At 40.7% G+C, this 22,322-nt stretch overlaps 4 protein-coding genes across 11 annotated transcripts; 2 read left to right on the top strand and 2 right to left on the bottom strand.

Annotated features, from left to right (window-relative positions):
• The first annotated feature begins 1,357 nt into the window (after nt 1-1,357).
• Nucleotides 1,358-2,589, top strand: LOC120739063 (TRAF-interacting protein with FHA domain-containing protein A-like). The gene has a single exon (XM_040040718.1). It carries the CDS (start codon nt 1,596-1,598, stop codon nt 2,067-2,069), a length of 474 nt encoding a protein of 157 aa, XP_039896652.1. The 5' UTR covers nt 1,358-1,595; the 3' UTR covers nt 2,070-2,589.
• Nucleotides 2,590-6,360: 3,771 nt separating this feature from the next.
• On the bottom strand, nt 6,361-9,370 carry LOC120739059 (RNA-binding protein 4B-like). Its single transcript, XM_040040713.1, has 4 exons — nt 9,240-9,370; nt 8,370-8,788; nt 7,628-8,257; nt 6,361-7,301 (listed from the first exon to the last, which is right to left on the bottom strand). The coding sequence occupies exons 2-3, from the start codon at nt 8,776-8,778 to the stop codon at nt 7,650-7,652; spliced, it is 1,017 nt and encodes a 338-aa protein (XP_039896647.1). The 5' UTR covers nt 8,779-8,788; nt 9,240-9,370; the 3' UTR covers nt 6,361-7,301; nt 7,628-7,649.
• Nucleotides 9,371-10,595: 1,225 nt separating this feature from the next.
• On the top strand, nt 10,596-11,901 carry LOC120739062 (TRAF-interacting protein with FHA domain-containing protein A-like). Of its 2 annotated transcripts, none has more exons than XM_040040717.1 (2): nt 10,596-10,887; nt 11,053-11,901. In XM_040040717.1, exon 2 carries the CDS (start codon nt 11,066-11,068, stop codon nt 11,669-11,671), a length of 606 nt encoding a protein of 201 aa, XP_039896651.1. In that variant the 5' UTR covers nt 10,596-10,887; nt 11,053-11,065; the 3' UTR covers nt 11,672-11,901. The 2 variants fall into 2 exon arrangements, with proteins under 2 accessions (XP_039896651.1, XP_039896650.1); XM_040040716.1 differs by having other exon boundaries at nt 10,638-10,887; nt 11,029-11,901.
• A 3,649-nt stretch (nt 11,902-15,550) lies between these two features.
• LOC120739058 (RNA-binding protein 4-like) lies at nt 15,551-21,963 on the bottom strand. Of its 7 annotated transcripts, XR_005697105.1 has the most exons (5): nt 21,834-21,963; nt 18,635-19,062; nt 17,903-18,547; nt 16,144-16,218; nt 15,551-15,828 (listed from the first exon to the last, which is right to left on the bottom strand). XR_005697105.1 is itself a non-coding variant. In XM_040040710.1 (4 exons), the coding sequence occupies exons 2-3, from the start codon at nt 19,041-19,043 to the stop codon at nt 17,925-17,927; spliced, it is 1,032 nt and encodes a 343-aa protein (XP_039896644.1). In that variant the 5' UTR covers nt 19,044-19,062; nt 21,834-21,963; the 3' UTR covers nt 16,040-16,218; nt 17,903-17,924. The 7 variants fall into 7 exon arrangements, 4 of the variants coding, with proteins under 4 accessions (XP_039896645.1, XP_039896644.1, XP_039896646.1 ...); XR_005697107.1 differs by lacking the exon at nt 17,903-18,547 and having other exon boundaries at nt 21,834-21,962; XR_005697106.1 differs by lacking the exons at nt 16,144-16,218; nt 17,903-18,547 and having other exon boundaries at nt 15,551-15,672; nt 15,737-15,828; nt 21,834-21,962.
• Nucleotides 21,964-22,322: the final 359 nt, after the last annotated feature.

Raw genomic sequence — 22,322 nt, 5'->3', positions numbered from 1 at the left:
TTATAGACAAAAAGGAGATCAAATAAATAGTATTGATGAAAATAAATGAAAGCAACAGTCGTCCTGATGTCTTAGAACAGCAGCAGGATCGCATATTACTTTTTTATATTTGTCTTGTAAATTACTGCACTCTTGTGGCCACAAGCAGGTACTGCATCCGAAAGCTTTTTGGGGGGAGGTAGTTGTGATCAGATGACAAAGATGGAGCTTGTGAAACAGAGGGGAGAGCAGCATTTTTGGACAGCTCTGGCTTTGATGGGTGACTAGTTATAGCTGTGAACCCGAATCTACAGCGTGGTAAATACACTTTGAAAGCGTACAAGCGTCTAAAACAGTCTGCTAGCAAGCAAAGCTAAGCTAACACTCAACAGCGCTGCAGAGGTGAAAAGCGGCGGAAAAACACTGAGGTTAGGAACTATCCCGCCTTTAAAATGCAAACATAAATATCGTCACAAGACGATATACATGCTCTGCTTCTTTTAGCCGCCACAGCGATTTAAAACCCGTGGAGACATTTCCTTTTACCGACTTACAGTGCTTTTTTGCCTGCCTGCCACGATACAAGCTAGATTCGATGACAAACACAGCGCCACCCTGTGTATAGGAGGGCGCATTGATCTACTGAAGGACTGATTAATTTAAAGAAAAGTGAACCAGTACTTTAGACCTTTCAAGCCAATGATAACTAATAACTCTATGGTACATATAATCTACTTTCTATTCAATATGCCCAGTACAGTTAAAAATTATAATACTGCACTATTTTCTGTCTGAACAGCCTTAAACAAACTTCCTGTATCATACCGTGGCCCTTAAGTAAGTGACTTCATAAGCTGTGGTATGAAATGGTTTGTACATGTTTGGTCATATCCACCTCTCCTTCGACATTTATTAACATTAGCTTTTCTCTGCTTGACTCATATCGTGGCAGAGGATTAGTTAATGTGTAACAGTTGAATATTGCAGAGTTCCTTCTTCCCGCTCTAGTTTTAGATACTGTGAAACAGATGCTGTGCCTTCATGTCAACTTTAAGGTTCATCCATGGACTCCAGGTGGAGATTTCACCAGTGTAGTGTGACGTTCATACGCTCATCCACAGAGTGTGTGTTAGACTACTCACCAAGCTATGAGAATATACTGTGTCAATAGTAGCCATGCAGTCACAGAGTCCTCTCTTAAGTATTTCTTCACTAAACACGTTTTTCAGGGAAATTCTATTTTCCTGACTTGTCTTACAGACACCTACCCTAAATTCTACACTGTTAACAAAATCAAATCAAATAAACTTTTTTTTTCTTTTCCAATAACGTGAACTTTACTTCATCCAGAACAGTCTTTGTGGTATTTTCAAATTTGCACTTGAAACCAGCAGGGTTACTGCGGAGCCAATGAGGAAACTTCCTTGAAACAAAGACAGCCGCTTGTAAAGAGCAGTATAGTCATAAAGACTCATTCATATTTTTCTCTGGCGGCGACGGCACAGTTAGTTGAATCTTTTTACTGAGATACTTTGCATTTCTTGTTTTCCATTTTACCAGTTAAAAGCAGCGATCTTCTACAATTTGAAAACTAAGTCACACTCTTACCTACGATTATGTTTTTGCCTTGCCTCCAAATCAAGCTTTACCATCCTCAGCAGAGCTGTAAGGGCTTTTATGGTCGTCTTCCTCTGGGAGCCAGAAGAAGACACACTGCCGACGACCCTCTCAGGCTGGGCCGTGACACCGAAACCTGTGCCTACATCCTGCTTGATCCCCGGGTGTCCCGTAAGCAGCTGGCGCTCTATGCCTACCACATTCCCCAGAGCTCAGAGATGCTGTTTACCATCCAGAATCTGAGCCAGAGGGGGAAAATGTCTGTGAACACCTCAGCACTGGGATACCTGGAGAGAATGGATCTGCCAGACAAAGCTCTGATCCAGTTCAGAGAGTATGAGATCCTGATCATCTATGAGTCTGGTGAGGCCAAGGCCAACTTTGAGGTAGAGTTTGAGGTGCTGGCAGCACCTCCTTCCAGAGAGACATCCCATGAGCACAGAGTCAAGTATGATGAACAACTTCTCAGCTGAGCTCAGTGTACGCAACCCTCTGGAGAGTGATGAGATGCACTATCCTTACTGACATGTATTCTGTTTATGTTAATGACTTAGTGAACTTACAGGCAAATTGCTGTGGTGTTGTTACATTAGAGTTCAAGCTGGCTGAGAAAAATCTGCCCTCTTTGTACCCTGTAGATATTAAAAAACTCTTATCATAATATGACTACAGCTACATTTAAAGTGTTTTAAATGCAAATGTTTTAGAACCTTAAAGCTACTTGTTTCTATATTTTCAGTGTAAGAAATTAAACTGTTTTTCTGCACATGGTTTTAGATAATGTTTGATGTGACTGACAATTATACACACTTTGAGTTTATGAAAATGGTTTATAGAGGCCTTTACCTTGAACACAAACCAATTTGGCTTATTGAGACAGGTTTATCAAGAGATCAGATAAAACAGCTACAGTTATAAAGTGATCTACATACACGACAAAGTGCAAACCCGAATAGTTTCAGACACAGCATTCTGACATTTTGTCAGATGAATATAATTAAATATAATTTATAATTCTAATTTCCTTTGTGTGTCTTCAGTGTAACAGTTACAACATGGTTTTCCAGCTCAGGGTCATGCAAGGAAATAAAAGTGACATCCGTAGCTGCAGGTACTGCAAAAGTCTCAGATAAGTCCACATAAACTCCTCAAAGTGTCAACAAGAAGTTGTTTAGCCATCAGACTGTTTGGTGAAGCAACATACTGCATTCTAGTTTCAGTCTGACAAACACCGGTTACACAAGTGTAAATAGGAAAAAGACCCACAGTATATGGCTTGAAATGAAGCAAAATGCATCCTAATTTTACTGCAGAACAGTTCACTTCACCTTTCATTTTGCTCTTGCACATATTTCTGTAAGCTTCGCAAAGCCTGTTTCAGCTTCAGCTTGGCCAAAATGCTCTCTTTAGACCGTCTGCCTTCAGCATCAACTTTGTGTGTCAGCTGGCTAGTGTCCAGTTTCAGTGTGTGTGTGCCGGTATGCTTGGTGTTTGGTGAAACATATCAAGGAAGGTCAAAACAGAAAAAATACTTTGGGGAATGTAGGCTACTGTTGTTGCATCATTACTAGCCAGTATGGCAGGTTCAGACAAAAACAACATTTTTGTTGCCATAGTGAGAAAATATAATTTGAATTAGGTAAGCCAGCCATAGAGACACACAGGTCATCTGTTACCTCTGGGTCAGGTCCAAAAACTAGTTCTTATTGTCGTAGAGCAAAGTCTAAAGGTTCATGTTCCTACATTACTGAATTTACAAAGGGGGAACTCCGCTGAAGCTGTATCAGATTGTTATCTTATCTCGTGCTACATGAGATGAGCTGGAGATGCTCCAGCACGCCTATGACTAAATGACATTTCCCAGAAAAAGCAGATAAAATTATGTTTCTCATTCTTTGGCTAAACTTGATATTTTACTTTCTGTTTTACTATGAATGATTCTCCTTTGTGTTCTGCTGGGAAAATCAGTATTACACACACACACACACACACACTATATATATACACACTATATAGAAATTAAAAGTTAAAGTCACTTTTTAAGATATATGTACTATGCTGCTCTATACAGCATTATATGTTTTTAAAAATACCTTAACTTCATTAAGATGAGGAGTTAAATTAATAAGAATCAAACCTAAATACACAATATGATTAAGACAAAGTTGCGGGGGCTCTTTCTCCCCATCACTGCGTCACTTGTGTCAGGTTTACAACAGGGAAACATCCTCTGATGAGTTTGAAGTTGCTGGTTACTCAGTGACTATTGAATGCAGCTTCCACACTCTGGTGATAGAAGAGTATTTATTGTATCATTGCAACTTTCTGCAGATATTGTTTTACCGCTGTTTGGAATTTATTAGTCAAGATGGGGAAGTATCAGGACGCTGTTACTGCTCTGAACACTTACTATACATAACATCACACAACATAAGTTTGCCTTCAGGAACTTTGCCAGAAATGCTCACTAAAATATTAATATTGTTGCTGAAAGGGTTAATGGTAACCTAAAGCCTTGTCCTGACAGCAAACATCACCCACTAAGGTTTGCTGGCATAGTGAAACTACAACTTTTTAAACGGATCAATTTACGCCCAATCCTGCCACATGAAGTTAGTTGTGCACTTATGTATTTATATCAAAAGTAGGAATTAATGTACACAAACTGTCCTAAAGTATAATTTTTTTATAGCAAAATTGAAATCCTTATTTTTAACTGATTTTGGTTATGGGACAGAAAAGAAAAAAAAAAAAAGTGTTTCCCCATTCCATGACAATAAGCCTGAATTTAGTTTTGTAGTATAAAATCTATGTTAGATTTACTTCCCCATAAAAAAAAAAATTGAGCAAAGAGCTCTCTCCATGATATAAAAACACCTCCTCAGGTATCATAGCTCTGCTACTGTTCAATTAAAAACCAGGATGTTAAGAAATTGCTTCTTGTGCACGTGTTTGAAGACAAATTTGGACAGGGCCAATGTGCAGTAGCAAACAGAACTAAAACAATGCAGTGAAAACAGTGACTCAAATGGCAACCAGCCAAGTAACTAGACACACAGCATGTAAGTTAACAGAGTCCATGTTGTTGTTTTTAAATATTTTATTGATATTTGCAAAAATCCAAAAACTAACAATACATTAAAGAAATTATTACTGTGAAATTCCCACACACTGTTAACCAACTTCATGTTTACAAGGGTTTAAAATCTATATTTATAATATATAGAAATATCACATCTTCAAGTCCAAATGTAGTGTTCTGTGGTAAATCCTTCACGTTCATTCAATCAAAAAGAAAAAACTGTAAAAATAAATTATTCAAATTTCCAATTTTAAAAAGACCTCGACTTTCCCTAAAAGCTGCCATCATTTTTTTAAAATTCAGATGCATTTGAAACCCTACAGCTGGCATCCAATCTGTCAGCAGCAAAGCGTACCGCTCACAGTCTGTACAGTGTACATAAAGAACAGCCGGACAGTTTTGCTAACACCTCTGAACCTCAGATTTCCCTAAAATAGATGGAGAGAACCCAAATAAATAAGTGATCCAGTATTAGCCATCTATGAGCGATGGAATGACACAAACCAAAGCACCACTGTTCTTATTTAACCTCACTACCCCCTGCCCCAGTAGCCTTCTCACTTGTCCCTATTATCATTAGCAAACTGCAGACAGGCAGACAGTCGAGTTCTTCTCCATGCTGTGATGTCACACATATTTGTTCAACATTAGAGAATGTGACAGATGTCTGATTACTTAAAAATGACCCGTTCTTTCAACTGCTGGCCCATGGCCCAAATCCACACTAGCACTGGTTACTCATTGGAGTGGAGGGTGAGATATACCGAGTGCTGATCCATACTACCTAAGTGGAAGTGGGTTACGAATCCCTAAACCACAGGTGTCGAACTCCAGGCCTCGAGGGCCGCGATCCTGCTTCTTTTCAAACTAACCAGCCCTTGTAGCTTCTTATTGGCAAAGCACACCTGATCCAGGTAATCAGCAGCAGGTAGTGCAGGGATAAACAAGCAGGATACTGGCCCTCGAGGCCTGGAGTTTGAGACCCCTGCCCTAAACGGTCTACACCATGGGTGTCGAACTCCAGGCCTCGAGGGCCAGTGTCCTGCAGATTTTAGATAACATCTTGGGTCAACATACCTGACATTTTGAAGAGGTAATTTAGCCATTTAAATCTGCCGCCCTCAAGGCCTGGAGTTCAACGCCTGTGGTCTACACCGAAGCAGGCGTCCTAACCAACAATTACACTCACAAGCCAAGTTTTCACAAAGTGGTGAAACTATTACACACACCGGATAGCTATAGAAACCACAGATGACAGTGGAAGTTCATTTAACCTTCAGAGAAGCACAAGGGCCTTAACAGACTCCACAAAACCAAACTGAGTTAACGTTTGTTCTCAACTTTCCTTCACCTGTTCAATCTAGCTTAAGACATTTGTGTAAGATTTTCCAGCATGACGATGTTTTTCCCCAAAAGATGCATAAGAGTGGATCATTCCATCACTAAATAACTGACCACACCTGATGGTTTTCTCTTATTCATGTTCTCTGTATCTACCTTTGGTACTTTCAGGACTTTTTTGGCATAAAGAGCCTAAAGAAATCCCCAACTTTTTTCTGGCTACTATAAAAAACTCTTGAATGAAAGTAATAATTCACCTAAAAGAATCATACAAATGTGGAATGTGTTTCAGCACTACATCAGCATTCTTTCCAATCCAGTAACCTGTCACTTACCTTTTCACTGCGAAGGTGTCCAGAAGTTGTTGAGGTAATACCCCCCTCCCCCTCCCCAATATGACTCAAGGTAAACCAGTCTCACCTATCAAAACCAGTGTGGGTTCAGTAGGTTTAGAGAGCGCTAGCTTTTCTTTACTTGCCTTCAACTTTGGCACTGAGGAAAGACGTCAGACGCCCTGCTGAGGAATAAAAGCTGCAGCATTTCAGACAAGACCAGTGAGGAAAGTTTGGGCGTGTTTTTTTTAATCAGCGTGACGATTTTAACAAGCTTGTCTCACGGTATTTCATCGCTAACAAACGGATAACTTTTAAAATAATGATATTTCCGGTGACCCTACAACAATATTTGAATCAGGTTAATTAGAAGTGTTTGACAATGCACATATAAACGCTCTGAGGAGGCTTCCGATTGACATTTATTTTCTGTAAGTTAACAGTTACTTCCTGCATGCATCGAACTCCTACATTTGAGCAGTTTAAGTTTTTCACAGCGGTTTGTTGTGCGGTGTAAAAGTTTTACATGATGGAGTCAACGTGCAGATTAGATTTTATACCAAACAAAGTTAAGTTCAGTTAAATCTACAGTCACAAGTATCGCCTAGAAACTGTTGCTGAACTCATTCAGCTTCTCTAAGGTCACAAACAACATCAGTATTACTCAAACGAAAAAGTACAAAAAAAATAAAATAAAAAATAAACACCTACTCCAGACGGCAAGCAGTAAAAGTACTACAGCACAATTACATATTAAAACAACCAGGAGGAAAAATACGAGTGTAAAAATTGCCTCAAAGTAATAAAAACAGAAAGAGACGTGGACGTCGGCTATTCGGTTCCTCCTGTCAGCATCGCAGGGGAACGTTACGCGCTCAGCCACTGACAGGGAGAGGATAGAGTCACGTGCATCAGGAGGCGCCGAGCGGCGACGCAGTCGGACGACAATCCTGAAAAAAAGAGCAAATGACAGAAATGAACGATCTGCAACTCTTGAATACAGGACGTTGTTCCAGGTTAATTTCTAATTCGACTTGTTTTTCCCGAAATTCAGAGATTCCATCCTCAACAGTGCATCTTTGTCGTATTATAACACACTTAGTACTATTTTATTATCTGAAAAGCCATGTTAAATGGATCGACGTGCATTACCAACGAATTTACTTGTGGAACAGCACCTTGTACGCATGCTTTTCAAATCCCCGGCTGCCTCTGCCGTTACAGGAACGCTGTTTTAGGAAAGAGCAACACCAGTCTACCTCAGACCTATCCTCACCTTCAAAATGCGCCGCCCTTGCTTAATAAGCGTAGCGTGCAGGCGGTGGCGGAGGCAGCCGATCTGCGTAGGGGTCCCTTGCACGTGGAACTCCGTATGCGGAGCGATCATAGGAGTAGCCGTTACTGGCAGGGGGCACTGGTGTGGTAGGCGGTCTCCTAAGCGGACTTCGATCTCGGGCGTAGTATGAGGACGGAGGAGGTGGAGGAAGGGGCCGACGCTCATATGGGTCGAGCGACGAGTTCGGAAGACGGTCTCGGACGACGGCTGACGGGGGAGGGGGAGGAGGAGGCACGCCGGGACGCTGGTCGTCGTAGGTGGCCATGCCATACGGACGGGCTCGATACTTCTCATAGTAATCTACCACGCCATATCTGTCCCTCTCAGCATCGTAAGGGCGATCTGGATAAACTGCTCGTCTAGGGGGAGGGGGAGGCAGAGGAGGGGCAGGGTAACCTGGGGGTATGTGGCTAAGACGACCCCTCATGTAGCCAGGTGGAGGAGGCTCGGGCCACTCTCCTGGATAGCGTGGGGGCCAATAGCCACCCCTGTCTGGGGGAGGAGGGGGGTAATCATCCCGTTCTTCATGTCTGGGACGACTCTTGGAAATCTGGACATGGATGCGTTTGCCTACATTAAAAAATAAAAAGTAAAAACACAGGTTATGTGGGCTGGTTTATAATAAGGCAACACTTTAAGGTTTCTTCTTGACCTCCTTATAAATGTTGGTAATCTCTCTTACCTTGAAATTCTGTGTTGTCCAGTCCCTTGATGGCATCCATGGCCTCGTCAGAGTTGGACATGTGTACAAAAGCAAAATTCTTAACAACAGCACACTCTGTGACCGTGCCGTACTCCTCGAACAAAGCACGCAGCTCATCATCAGATCCTTTCTCTACATTTGCTACATGCAGTTTGACTGAGCCCTGGTTCTTTCCGTGACTGGCCTCCACGTTGATTGGCGTGCCGTGTAGCTTGTAGAGGTGCAGATTCTTGATGGCTTTGGTGGCAGCCTTGCGGTCGTCCATGTGGACGAAGGCAAAGTTTTTGATGATGGCACATTCTGTCACAGTGCCATACTCGGTAAAGAGTGCCTTGATTTCATCCTCGTTTGTCGCTCTGGGCAGATTTCCCACGAAAATCTTCACCATGATTACAAATCTGTTTCGAGGTAATGCAGAGTGTTAAGAGAGAGAAAAAACATACGGTTACAATTTTTTAGTACATACTATTGAAGAGTACGTTTGACCCTTTCTGAGTCTATAAAAACAGCAGCGTTGTTAACAGGCCCGCGCATAGTAAAAACCTAGCGTCGTTCACGGCGGCACAAGTACCAACAATTTAACAATTTTAAATCATTATTATCAATAAATCGTTTCTTTCATATCTGTATATGTCTACAAAAAGAACAAATGAGCAGAGTTTAAACGCCGCTCGTGTAGCCTGTTAGCCCCGGTTAGCCACGCTAACAGACAAAGCAGCGCAGTCGATATTCTCGCGCAACGAGGCTAGCGGGCGAACAAAGGAACCGAGGTTAACAGGGTACTCCACACATACCTATGCGCCACACAAGTACGTTTATATAAAGACGTAAATTTTCTATTTTCATTACCTTTTAGTCGGCGCTCACAAAAAGGAATTGAAGTCCCCTTCGAGAGGTTTCCTTTTGCTAATTTCCGGTTGTGTCTTGCCTGTGGCATACAAAAAGCCAGCTGCACCGCCCCCTCCGCCCGGGCGTGCGCAGTAATCTAAAGTCTTCGGGTAAAACAACAATTTTACAACTTTACAACTTTTATCCGCATTAAATGTTACACATTATACACCCAGTAGTCTACAATATATCTATTTTTCTACTTTGTATGTCTAATAAAAATAATAACAATATAAAAAAACTAGCTATAGCACTGTGCTTTGTTATAAATACCCTACATTATCTTACGGTACACTTTTGTCCATGTTTTGTAAGTCACCCCGTTTCGTATTTATTAACCAGTAACATTTCACAACTACATTTATATGGTGAAGAAAAGAGAGTTAAGTACGTTTTAAACGTACTTGGTTAATGTGTAACGGTCTATTTTACGAGGTTGCTTCTTCCCGTTATAGTTGTAAATACCGCAGGGTGGGAAGATGGGAAGCAGTGTCTTTAGTTGAGTCTGTTTACAGTAACTGGTTGTGACACTTCTGATGACATTATTATTATTTTTCACTAACCCCAGCCACCCCAGTAATGAAGAGCGACTTTTCATTCTGAAATAAGTAGCTAAATTTTGACATACATAAAATTACATTCCTTAACAGATTACCCTGTCATACTGCGTTTAAAGAAACAGATCTCATTTTGTATTTTAAAACATTGTTGCTTCTGAAAAACCCCTATAAGTAATTTGTTAAGACTGCCGAGATATGCAAAACATAAAAATTATCACTAGTTAATCAATCCTCTTGTAAAAATTCTTTTTTTTTTTTTTTTGGTTCATTTACTTTTTTTATGTCCTCTGTTTCACATCTAATTGTTTCTTCTGAATGTTTGCATGTCTGTATTTTATTTCTCTGCTTTGTTTACATAAAAAGTATTGTAAATAATCATAATACACGGCTCTAAATGAAGTTTTAAAAGCGTTTCTGTCTACTCTGGGTTGCGTCATCATGGAATTTTCAGTGTTGTAATGCTACATTCAGGTGCTCGCGTTAAAAATCGCACAGTACAGCAAACCAGCGGAAAAGAATTTAAATTGTAACAAAGACTCCGGTGAATTATGTTGAATTAGTATTTTTCTTATTAGCATTTTGTTTCATTTTCTTTAATTTCACGTGGCAAACTGTTTGCATTGACTTAGCAATCAAACATACATAAATATTTCAGATCTGGGTAACGCCATTACTGTCCAGTCTCCTGATTTAACAGTAGACATACTTTTACTTTAATAACTGTACTGTGTATTGTAGTGTCTAATTCTTGGATGCTATGTTTTTCAGCTTTTGAATGAAAATTTGTATTTTTTTTTATTTTTTATGTTGCATTCACAAAATTTAATTCAACCTGAGAGTGACATTTCCGGATTTGCACTTGAAAGCAACACTGTTGGACCAACAGGAAAACTTGCTGAATAAAAGGCAACAGCTCGCAAAGCGCAGCAATCAGTCTTCCTGTTTTCGCAGCAATAACACCGTTAGATTCTTCTAACTCAGTTTCTTTCTTTCTTTCTCGTGAATGGAATAAAAACCTCGTTCTTTAATTAAGAAAGTTTCACATTCAGGTAAGGCATCTAAAAAATAATGTTTGTTGATTATATGCAGTACGATTTAACCCTGCTTTACAGATAAGATGGTCTATTTTCACTGTATGACTATTTTTTTTTTGTTTGGTTTTTATTTTTTGTCCTTTCTTTAACTATCAGCTGTCTTCTTCTTTTCATCTGGAGTTATTCTTTCACAATGAATGTGTCTCTGACGATGGAGACGGAGGAGGACCTCCTGACTTGCCTCCAAATCAAGCTTTACCATCCTCAGCAGAGCTGTAAAGGCTTTTATGGTCGGCTTCCTCTGGGGACCAGAAGAAGACATGCTGCCGATGACCCTCTCAGGCTGGGCCGTGACGACCAGGCCTGTGCCTACATCCTGGTTGATCCCCGGGTGTCCCGTAAGCAGCTGGCACTCTACGCCTACCACATTCCCCAGAGCTCAGAGATGCTGTTTATCATCCAGAATCTGAGCCAGAGGGGGAAACTGTCAGTGAACACCTCAGCGCTGGGATACCTGGAGAGAATGGATCTGCCAGACAAAGCTCTGATCCGGTTCGGAGAGTATGAGATCCTGATCATCCGTGAGTCTGGTGAGGCCATGGCCAACTTTGAGGTAGAGTTTGAGGTGCTGGCAGTACCTCCTTCCAGAGAGACATCCACGTCTCTCTGGAAGGAGCAGACATCCATGTCTCTTCCTCCAGTCATGGAGACATGTTCAGATAGTAGGATTAGTTTGTCACCCAAAGATAGCTCCTTTGGCCCCCAGGAGAGTGATGAGACTCTTCCTTGTTATTCATAACCAACCATTACTGCTTATTCACGTGTGACTGTTTTTTTGTTGTTATTTACTCGACTTAATGCTCAGTGCATTTATTACATTAGACAAGAAATCCCTCTTTGTATATGTGAAATCAATATTTTGCACCCTTTTCGTATCCTGTCTACATAAGCTGCATTGTTAATTTTGCAAATACTGTTAAAGTGCAAAGTTTGAAAGTTATGACTGAGAAATAAACAGTTTATCTGGAATACAGTTGTCTGCATGTTGATTATTTTGTTTTTGTTTTTTGGTGGAACCTTTTACTCTAAGGCAATCATTAATCAAAGAATGAAAAAAGTGTGGCTTTGCATTGAAGACAGAAACAGGTTTTTCTAGAAATCATTGAGATGAAGCGGTAACCTTTCAAGCCTGTAGAAATCTCCACACAACCATGGCAGCTTAGGGGAAAACACAGCACTATTCTAGAAACAACACACATTTATAGAGTTGAGAAAAGCCATTCCTAGTCTGGAATGTGGTCACTGTCGCTGCCATGCAGGCGGTAGTTGTACGAGTTTCACATACTCTAAATGATATCTAGCAATGTATTTTTGTGCTCTGTGGAGGACGTAATTGTGTGAGACCACTACTTAAAACATAATTTATGCAATCTATACGAGTCCTACTATACTGTCAGGAGAAATCAGTTGAGCAGAATGAATAGATTTCTTCTTCCCCCTGTTGATTTATTTAATTACTGTTCTAAAAGTACATTTAACTGTATCTCTCCTGTCTTTATCAAATCAGTTCAAATTATTCAGAATTCGGGTTGAAATGGTTTTTCACCATGAAACATGAAAACAGGAAAAAATCTGCCCACAACTACCAAGACAGCTGGTCCTCTAATTATGTCAAACAGAAAAGATGCATCCAGGTTTCAGAGAAACGTAAAGGTCAGAGCACACAAACCAGAGGGATGTCCTCAACTACGAACATAGCATTAGACATGAAAACATTGTACGTCTGATCTATGTATGTTGATAACCTCAGATCTGAATTTACAGGTTTCTGGTTGTAGCTATGAGTCGAGGCAGATTCTTCAAGATTAGGCAGCCCATCAAAGTAACGATCTTGATATCTCTGAAAGAACGTCCTCTGGGAGGTGAGAACTCTCTCAAACAGCGCTGTCATGGAAAGACAATTCCCTTCATTGGCTGGTGTCCTGTATGGCAACTAAGAAACCAAACCCCACAACTTCAAAGCCTTAGCTTCCATAAAGGACTTTGGGTGTTGTTATTTTGCCCCTTTCAAGTTCCTCAAACCCTGGCCTGAACTTTCACCTTCCAGCTCTAATGTCTGTCCCCCTTCAACAGTTTGAGGAAAATGCTTCACTCAGAACTCTGTCATACCAGCTATGATCATGGAAGTGCCACTGGTGACATGACCTAACCAGTTTTCAGTATTCCAATATGTTTCATTGATCTGTTGTAATTCACGTGAAATAAACTAAAAATTTAACTTTGCCATAAATCCACATAAAAATGAGACAAAATATAATTCTGTGATCAAATAAGACTTGATGTCCACTACAAAAGACTGAAGATAAAGAATAACAAGTAAAGAAATAACAATTCAAAATCTAAGTATTAAAAAAAAATTTCTTCTTGGATGAGCGCTCACGATTTCCAAGTATTTGTTTGATTTAGGGGAAAGTGACTTAGGGACTAGAGGAAATGATACTTCGCTCTTTAGCAGATCCAATGAACTCACTTCCAGTTTCACTGTTCATTGATTAGGCAACTATAGTATCCATCTATGCATTCTGCCCCTCACTCAGTGGAAACATCTGTTTAAAACCTGGATTCAACACTCCTCTGCTTTAACTGTCTGGTTTCTCACAAATGAATAACATCATGTTGCTGGTTTCTCACAAATAACATCATGTTGCTGGTTTCTCACAAATGAATAACATCATGTTAGTGAGTGCTGAATAAGCACAGCTGTGGAATCGTGCAAATAAAATCACACTGACTCATTGTGCTTTAGGTTTTTGGGGAGGAAGTATGTGATGACTGTATGTTGTAATGCTGCAGGCAGTTCCACACCCCTCCGGTGAAGATAACACTTTGTAGCTCAAAAACTACACTTTTGCACTCGGCCTGAAACCAAAGCAGCATCAGTCTAAGTCAGTTTATATGCTGAAGTCTGACTTTTATAGATGCTTTGCGCTCAAATCAATCAACCACTTGTAATTAATGATATGTGACATTTAAAGATCTCATAATAATGCCCCGAAAGAACACATTGCTGTCACATAGCTGGGTTCTTGTGGTTCCTGGGATATTTAAAAGTAAAATTGAAGGAAGAGCCTTCTGGTTTAAGATCCGTTTTATGTTTAACTAACTCTCAGTTTAGATTCAGGGGAAGATACCCTCTCTACTTTTAAGATTAGGCTTAAAACTTTCCTTTTTTATAAAGTTCTTCCTCTCCTCATCTCCAGCCAGACATCTCAGATGGCCCCCGTCCCTGAGCCTGGTTCTGCTGGAGATTTCTTCCCTTTAAAGGGAAAGTTTTTCCTTCCCACCGTCACTAAGTGGTTGTTTGATTGTTGGGGTTTTCTCCATATTATTGTAGACCTTACAATATAAAGCTCCTTGAGGCAACCGCTGTTGTGATTTGGCACAAATATATAGTCATCTGACAATTTATTAGATATACCTTACTAGTACGAGTTTTGCCTTCAGAACCATAATTCTTTATGGCATAGATTCAGACATTTTGGTCCATATTGACGTACTCATAGCATCACACATTTGCTGCAAATGTATGCTGTAAAAATCCGGTTCCACCACATTCCAACGGTGTCCTTATAGACTGAGACCTGGTGACTGACGACCACTGGAGCACAGCAAACTCACTGTCACGTTCAAGAAACCAGTTTGAGATAATCTGAGCTTTGAGGCATGAAATGTTATCCTGCTACAAGCAGCCATCAGAAGATGGCTACTACCATAAATGGATGGTCAACAATACTTGGGCAGCTGTGGCATATAAGCAATTCTCACTTGGTACTCAAGGGCCCAAAGTGTGCCAAGAAAATATTCTCCACATGCTCGCAGCATCAGAAGCAGCATGAACCTTTGACATGAGGCAGGGTGGATCCACACTTTCATGTTGTTTACACCAATATTTGGTTACAGCAGAAATTAAGAATTATCAGACTAGGCAACATTTTTCCAGTCTTTTATCGTCATACTTTGATGACCCTGTGCAAACTGCAGCCCGAGCTTCCTGTTATGACCCCTGGTGTGGTCTGCTACTGTAGCCCATCTGCTTTATAGTTCAACATGTTGAGAATTCAGAGATGCTCTTCTGCATACTTTAATTCTCATCTGACACTGGACACCAACAAAAATATTTATTTATAATACAAAGAACTGGGTATTTTCTTTTTTCTTTTTTTTTTTATGTCTTACACTCTAGAGATAGTTGCCTGGAAAAAGGTTTTGTTTTAAATCCCAGTAGATCAGAACAACCCATGCTAGCAGGCTGTCTTAACCAGTTCCACATGCGTAAATGCATTGAGTCGCTGCCATGTGATTGGCTGCTTAGGAGCAGTTGAATTTATGCAACTTAAAAAAAGATAATTAAAAACTTCACTATCATATAACCCTAACGTACTGTATGATGTATGATGCTAACTTTTAAAAAAGAAATAAAGAAATCACAACATTTTCAAATGTAAATTGTTTATTTCATAATAGCTAAAATTCAAAAGGTAGAAAATGGGAGTTAAAAAAAAAAAAAAGACAAAAAGTAGGTCCTTGTAGTCAATTGCAACATACAATAACTTTCAATTACATTTAAAAGAGGGAAATAGGAAAACCTCTTAGTTTTCCTATTTCCCTCTTTCCCACATTTTTTTTTACCCTCCAATCAAAGCAGAGATGTAGCGACACAGCTGTCCCATCGCCCATGATGTTCACTCCAACTCATCAACCAATCATTCAAACTTTCAGTGAGGGACAAAAATCCATACCCTGTAAGAGCAGACACTTTAAACAAGGTTCACAAATTGAACTGATCAAAGAAGAATCCCTTTACCTTAAACTGCATTCTAACCAGGTCCTTCCCAGCTTGTAATCCCCTTTGAATTCACTTCTAGACCCGGAGCAAGTGCCAGAGGAAAGACAGGTCTGTGAACAAAGACACAGATTCAAAGACTCCATAACATGCCTTCAATCTACATGAATCAATTCTAACAAAGAGAGACAGTGTTGCTAAAATGTTATTAAGTAAAATGTTATTTATATGGCACCTTTTAAGATTAATATTAAAGTGCTTTGCAACAAAATACCACAGCATTTTTTTAAAAGTTATTACCATTATTGTAAGTGCCAGGGTTTGTTTTTTTTTTTTTAAACTTTCAAAACTGCAACAGCAGAAAAAGTATGAATCCAAGAAAACAGTGTGATCATTTATTGCAATACCACAGTTTAAGCAGCATGTACCTGTTTTAATCTGGGCGCTGGACATCTTCTGAGGACTTACCATGAGCTGGCATCTCCTGCACTGAATCTAACAACCTATAAAGAGCACACAGGCTAAGAATATCACACGCGCATTTCATGTGTTACATATATTAATTTAGAAATAGTAGAAAAATGACTAAAATGTATGAAATGAAGGATGATACAAATAAATAAATAAACTTTGGACAGAAGCATGGGGCCATCGATGAAAAACCCAAGGTAGGCAATGGGAGATGACTGACGAAATGTGACTTCAAAACACGGAGAAGCCGGTGTACACAGCTTTAAAAAAAAAAAATCTTTGTGTAGCCACAGAGTGGAACGGAAGTTTAAGTTGCCTATTTTTTTGCGACTTTTGGGAGTGGACATTTCCGTACTTCATTAACTGCGCTGGATTTGAGCTTTAAAGTTAAATCAACTTTTGGTTTCTTTTTGCAGTGTAACCTGGCAAGAGTTCAAGAAGGCAGTGGTAAGTCTCGGGTGTGTCACAAAAAGGGGGGAGAGGGGCAGGGGGTTAATAAGCATTATAGTTTTTCACACTTTACATGGAAAACCAGTCTGGCAGGTTTTCTAGTAGTGAGCTGAGGATTAAAAAAAAATAAACACCTACCATGTGTCATGCTGATAATATCAGGACTGAAGAGTGAAACTGAAAGTGTTTCAAGAGTAAAGAAAGCTAAATCTTATCTGACGAATTGGTTTTCGTCCTAAGAGGCCAACGCAACGAGGAATAATTTCACAGTTAAAATGGGTTTTTTTTGTTTTATTCATTTATTAAAAAGCTTTCAAAAAAAGCAATCTGTAAAGTAAATAAAAATCATACATAAATGGTGGCTAAGGAGTCTACTGTCGCATGAAAAGAACACAAAGTGTAAAAAGAACAAAACCACACTGAAACTTCATGCTAACATGTGTCGCAAATCTTAAAGATTGCTGTACAACCTCCCACAGCAGGTGTTGTATTTAAGAACTACTATGCTGAAATTTCTTTAAAACTTGGATCAATAAGCATTTTGTAATCAACCAACAACCTTAAAATAAACAATTTTTGCTTACAAAGCCTACACGTTTTTGTATCTAAATGAATCCCTTGTTCTAAAAAGAAGAAATAGGTCACAGTTTCCCAGATTACATTTTCCACTTAGAAAAATTGAAAAGCAGAGTGTCCAGTTTTGGTCACACTGGAAGTCCAAGCACCTATTCTGCAAAACATTTTGAAAGCTTTTAACAGTAAAACAAAGAGAGGAGGAGAAAAAGGCATGATCAGCTCAGAAGAACTGCAGACAAAGAAATCGTATATTTTTAAATACGGGGCTGTCCGCAATACAGTATCTTCCAGTAAGTCTCAGCAAACGCAACGCAATCCGCCATAGACATGGGAGGGGGGAGGGGTGCGTATAGCGCCACGTGCATCAGCAGACGACGACGATCTTGTCATATTCTAAACCTGGAAAAAGAGCACACCACACATGTCAAGGAGCGCGTTTTACTTAGGATTCGCGCAACACTGATCTGAGAAGTTCAAGCAATAATATTTTAGGATTCTAGCAGCACCGTTTAAATTCCTTTATTATTAATCTGAAGGAAATTTTGAGTTTTGGCTGATGGTTTAAAGCGTGATTCTACCTCAATTAACGGATTCAGCTCTCATGTTTATTATAACTTTTGTTTCCGTGTCATTTCTGCTTGTTATCAATGTGATTAATGAGTTCATGAAGCATCCACTCTTTGTTCTCACCTTGTATTACACTCGAGGTGTCTTAATAGCCTGCATAGCGAGGCGGCGGCGGTGGTGGCGGCGGCGGCACTCTCTCCGAGTAGGCTTCCCGGGGACGGGGAACTGCGTACATTGGCGTCCTTGACATTGGAGACAATCGAGAACGCTCGTAGGAGTAACCATTACCAGCTGCAGGAGCAGGCGGAGGGGGGGCTCTTCTGATAGGGCTTCGATCCCTCGCCATGTAACCTGCAGGAGCGGGCAGTGGACGCCGCTCATACGGATCAAGAGAGCCCATTCCGAGACGCTCCCTAACCAATGCAGAGGGAGGAGGGGGTGGAGGGGGGATGGCACTGGGACGCCTGTCATCGAAGTTCGGGGCGTAAGGACGGGCTCTGTATTTCTCATAGAAATCGACCACCCCATAAGACTCTCGATCGCCATAGCCACGATCAGGATACGCTGCTCGTCTCGGAGGAGGGGGAGGTGGCGGGGGCGGAGGAGGAGGAGGGTAAGCGGACATGCGGCCTCTGTAGGGAGGCTCGGGTCTCTCCCCTGGAAAGGGAGGAGGAAAATAGCCTCCTCTCACAGGCGGAGGTGGATACTCCTCCTCCTCTGGTTCCCCTCTCGGTCTGCTTTTTGATATTTGAACGTGTATGCGTTTCCCTGCGAGAGAGAAAAACATTGTCCCTCAAATCTAAAAAGTAAGGAACCCCTGAAAAACCCCTTATAGACCCAAACATTTACGCTTACCTTGAAACTCTGTATTATCCAGGCCCTGCAAGGCATCCATGGCCTCGTCAGAATTAGGCATATGCACAAAGGCAAAGTTTTTGACGATGGAGCACTCCGTGACATTGCCATACTCCAAAAACAGGTCACGGAGCTCTTTGTCAAAGCCCTTCTCCACATTGGCCACGTGAAGCTTCACGGGGCCCTGGTTCTTGCTTCTGCTTGGCTCTACGTTGATGGGTCTGCCATTCAGCTTATGAAGATGCAGTTCACGGATTGCTTTGGTGGCAGATTTGCGGTCTTCCATGTGAACAAACGCATAGTTTTTGTACTTGGCACATTCTGTTACTGTGCCGTACTGAGTAAACAGAGCTTCAATCTCATCCTTCTCAGTGTTCTGAGAGAGGTTACCGATAAAGATCTTTACCATTGTTGCTCCAGTGTAGTACCTACAAAAGGTAAACACAGGATGTGTCATCAGAATCCACAATAGAATAAAATAAGCCTCTGTCCTGATCTCCACCACAGTACCGTTTACTGAAGAGTTTGGGTGGGTGTTTTTGCTTTTTAGGAATCAGAAGTAACAAAACAAATGGGTTGATGATTAATGTGGCAGAACACCTTAAAGGATGTTAACACTAGTCTTGAGAAGGATATATGTATGTCACTTTTCCAATGCAAATAAAGACTGTGTCGCTCGTCTACAACAGGTAGCAAACTAACACGACATGCACATGTTCTGTAAGTGCTGCCACTCACAACAGCAGAGGGCGGAGACAAAAAGCAGCAGTAAGCTAGACAGCTTCCAACAGCCTTCTGTGTGTAAAGAAAATTCTGCTTCATCCAGTAAGTCATCAGACAGTGCCCCTCAGTGACAATAAACCCTGTTTGTTTGCTTTGTTTTAAATCAACTTTCTTACACTTCACCCTGATTCACTGCATACGCAACAAAACAAGGAACCACAACAAGTTATTCTGGTTTGACAAGACCAACAAGCAGGGCGCCTGCTCCAAAAAAAAAAAAAAGACTAATATTTGGTGTTCCAGTATGAGGGATTAACTCGTATACATGTTTATTAAGACTTTCATAAATACACAAATAGAGAGAAAGAAATAGAAGAACTCAAATGCTGCCTTGTTGACTGCATTTTTTACCCAGACTGATTTTTCCCCCCCCCCAATTTACACCAAGCAACTGTGTTTGCAAGGCAAACTATTATAGAAGAAAAGGGTGTCTGTCAGAAAATAGCCCCACCTCCACGTGATGTCACATCAAGTGAAGATGAGTCGTGCAGGGACCCTGTTATTGACTCTTGCTGACTGCAGTCAAGTGAGCCCTCACATGCGAAGAGACAGTCAAGCAAGCTGCACCACCAGCCGTACCTACAATGTTGTTGCACTTTTCTTATAGATATTACGGTACGGGTGCCAACTGGCTTATATACACAAGAGTCAAATCAAGAGTTTTGAAATATTTGCAATTTTCTCACTGTACTGTACATTTCTATTCAACTTGATCTTATCCCCAATTTAATAAAATTGCAAAACTGTATTTTTGATATTGTGTATTTTTTTTTTAGCATTTATTACAGGAAAACTATTACAGATGATGCAAATATTTCACTGGATTCTTACTCTGGATCACCCTCACTTTTCCGCCTCACAGCTGTCTGAATTGTACGGTTTCTGAGAAATTTCTGTACTGTACTTTGAATAATTTCATTTTTTAGCTGATATTACAGGGAACCCGTATGAGGTGACACAAATATTTCACTGGATTCTAACCCTAGGTCACCCTGACTCTTCCTCCTAATGAACTGTACGGTTTGACAGAAAACTAAACATAAACAGATACCATATTGAAAAGTTAGTGTACACTTTTACAGAGAGAACACTGGGAATGATTTCCTTTAGTGTTCTTCAGGGCTGAAATGTTGGATCAGTTAGAAGGAGCTCTGCTGCTTCACAAGGGTGAAATGGAGCAAGTGTAATGGATTGTCCATGATGGAGAGCAGTTTTTTCAGTGACCTATGTCATCCAGTCTAGTCTGTCATTCAGGTGAACCCCATAATACCTGTAGCTGTCCAGTGTTTTGACCTCCACAACCATGTCGTCGATGGGCATAGTCCCAGTTTTTTCCTTCAGAAGTCAGCCAGCATCTTTTTTGTCTTACTGACATTCAGATGGAAGAGGTGATTTCATGCAGACCACTCAAAAAAGTTCCTCACCAGATTCCTGTGCTCCGATTTCTGCCCACCCTCAGTACACCCAACCAATACAGTGTTGTCAGTGTCAACCCTCTTCAGTTTGCTTACCAGCCTTGTGGGAGTGGAGCAACAGGTGCAACCGGTAGATAACTCTGACAACACTGCACTGTTACAGAATTTGTACTTTTTGTTGTTGTTATTTTCAATGTGTAGTGTAAGAATTATAATTTATGATTAGCTAATATTTCAAAGCTAGAAGTGGAATGAGTTGTGAAATAGTGACAAATGAATAAGAAGACTCTTGTGTTTCTAAGCCTGTCGGCACCTGTACCGTAATATCCGTAAGAAAAGTGCAACAACATCGTAGGCGCGGCTGACTGTGCGGCTAGCTTGACTGTCACTTCGCATGTGAGGCTCACTTGACCGCGGTCCTAAACAAGCGCACGAGCTCATACTGACTTTCGGTTCCTCGCTGGTCCCACCCTCCACACAGGTCGTTGCTGTACATGTTTAAAAGCGAGGTGAGGTAGAATAAAGGCGCGGTTCATAGTGGTTTTACAAAAAGGGAGCTTAGAGAAAGCTTTCTGAGTCCCAATAGTGAATGTACAACGTCATTATGAGGAAATAGAAAGCTTGTAATGGAGTCGAGCGAGGAGGGCCACCACAGTAAAGCGATGACTCAATTTATCGTCATCGCCCATATTTAGCTTTGATTGCATTCGTATTTAAAATTAGCCACCAGCGTTAGCCTAAAGCGGTCAAATTCGGGGGACTTCAGCAAAACCTAAGTTCAGTAAGTTTCGTGTTTGCACTTCCTGGCCGTAAAGCTGCTAGCCAGGTTGCTGTTAGCAAGCTAATATTCGTTACCGACACTCACGCGAACTGGCTAGCAAAATAAAAAATAACTTTAACAACTGAAAATGTCTGACGTTGCAATTGTGAGTCTGTAAAAGTAAAATGATGACACCTTAGGAAAAGGACAGGAGAACAACACCAAAAACTACCATACTCACTGACTGTGAACTGTGCAACAGCGAGGTCGAAACTCCAAAGATGAGTAGTAGATATCTGCTGGCGGTAGAAGCGCACGTAAGAATCTGATTGGTGGGAAGGTGTGTCTCTCAATAAGTCCGGGCTGCCATTGGGTGACGGGTTTAGTTTTATTCTGAAAGCGCTTCCGTTGCACTAGCGTGACGGGGTGTAGCGCGAACTAGTGTTTTGTAACGAGCGCCTTTAGCTTGTCGAAAACCGAAACCAAGTTTGTTTTCTATATCTAAATCGGACACTAAAAATACCCTAAAAATAAATGCTTAAAAAAAGACGGCCTTAACCTCTCGCTGTATTGCTCACAGTAAACGCAGTGAGTGAATAGTGACAACTTATAGAACTTATTTCTAAGTTAAAAGTTTAATATATGAGAGTAAAAATGTCGTAAACTGCGCAGAATCGATGTCTCACAACCCGACATAAGTGAGCAGCAAAGGAGAACAACAAGTACGCAA

This window comes from Simochromis diagramma, unplaced genomic scaffold, assembly GCF_900408965.1.
Source record: "Simochromis diagramma unplaced genomic scaffold, fSimDia1.1 OVJJ01000317.1, whole genome shotgun sequence".
In the NCBI taxonomy this organism is placed as follows: Eukaryota; Metazoa; Chordata; class Actinopteri; order Cichliformes; family Cichlidae; genus Simochromis; species Simochromis diagramma.
Note: the sequence above shows the minus strand (reverse complement) of the source record. Positions and strands in the feature narration are given on the sequence as shown.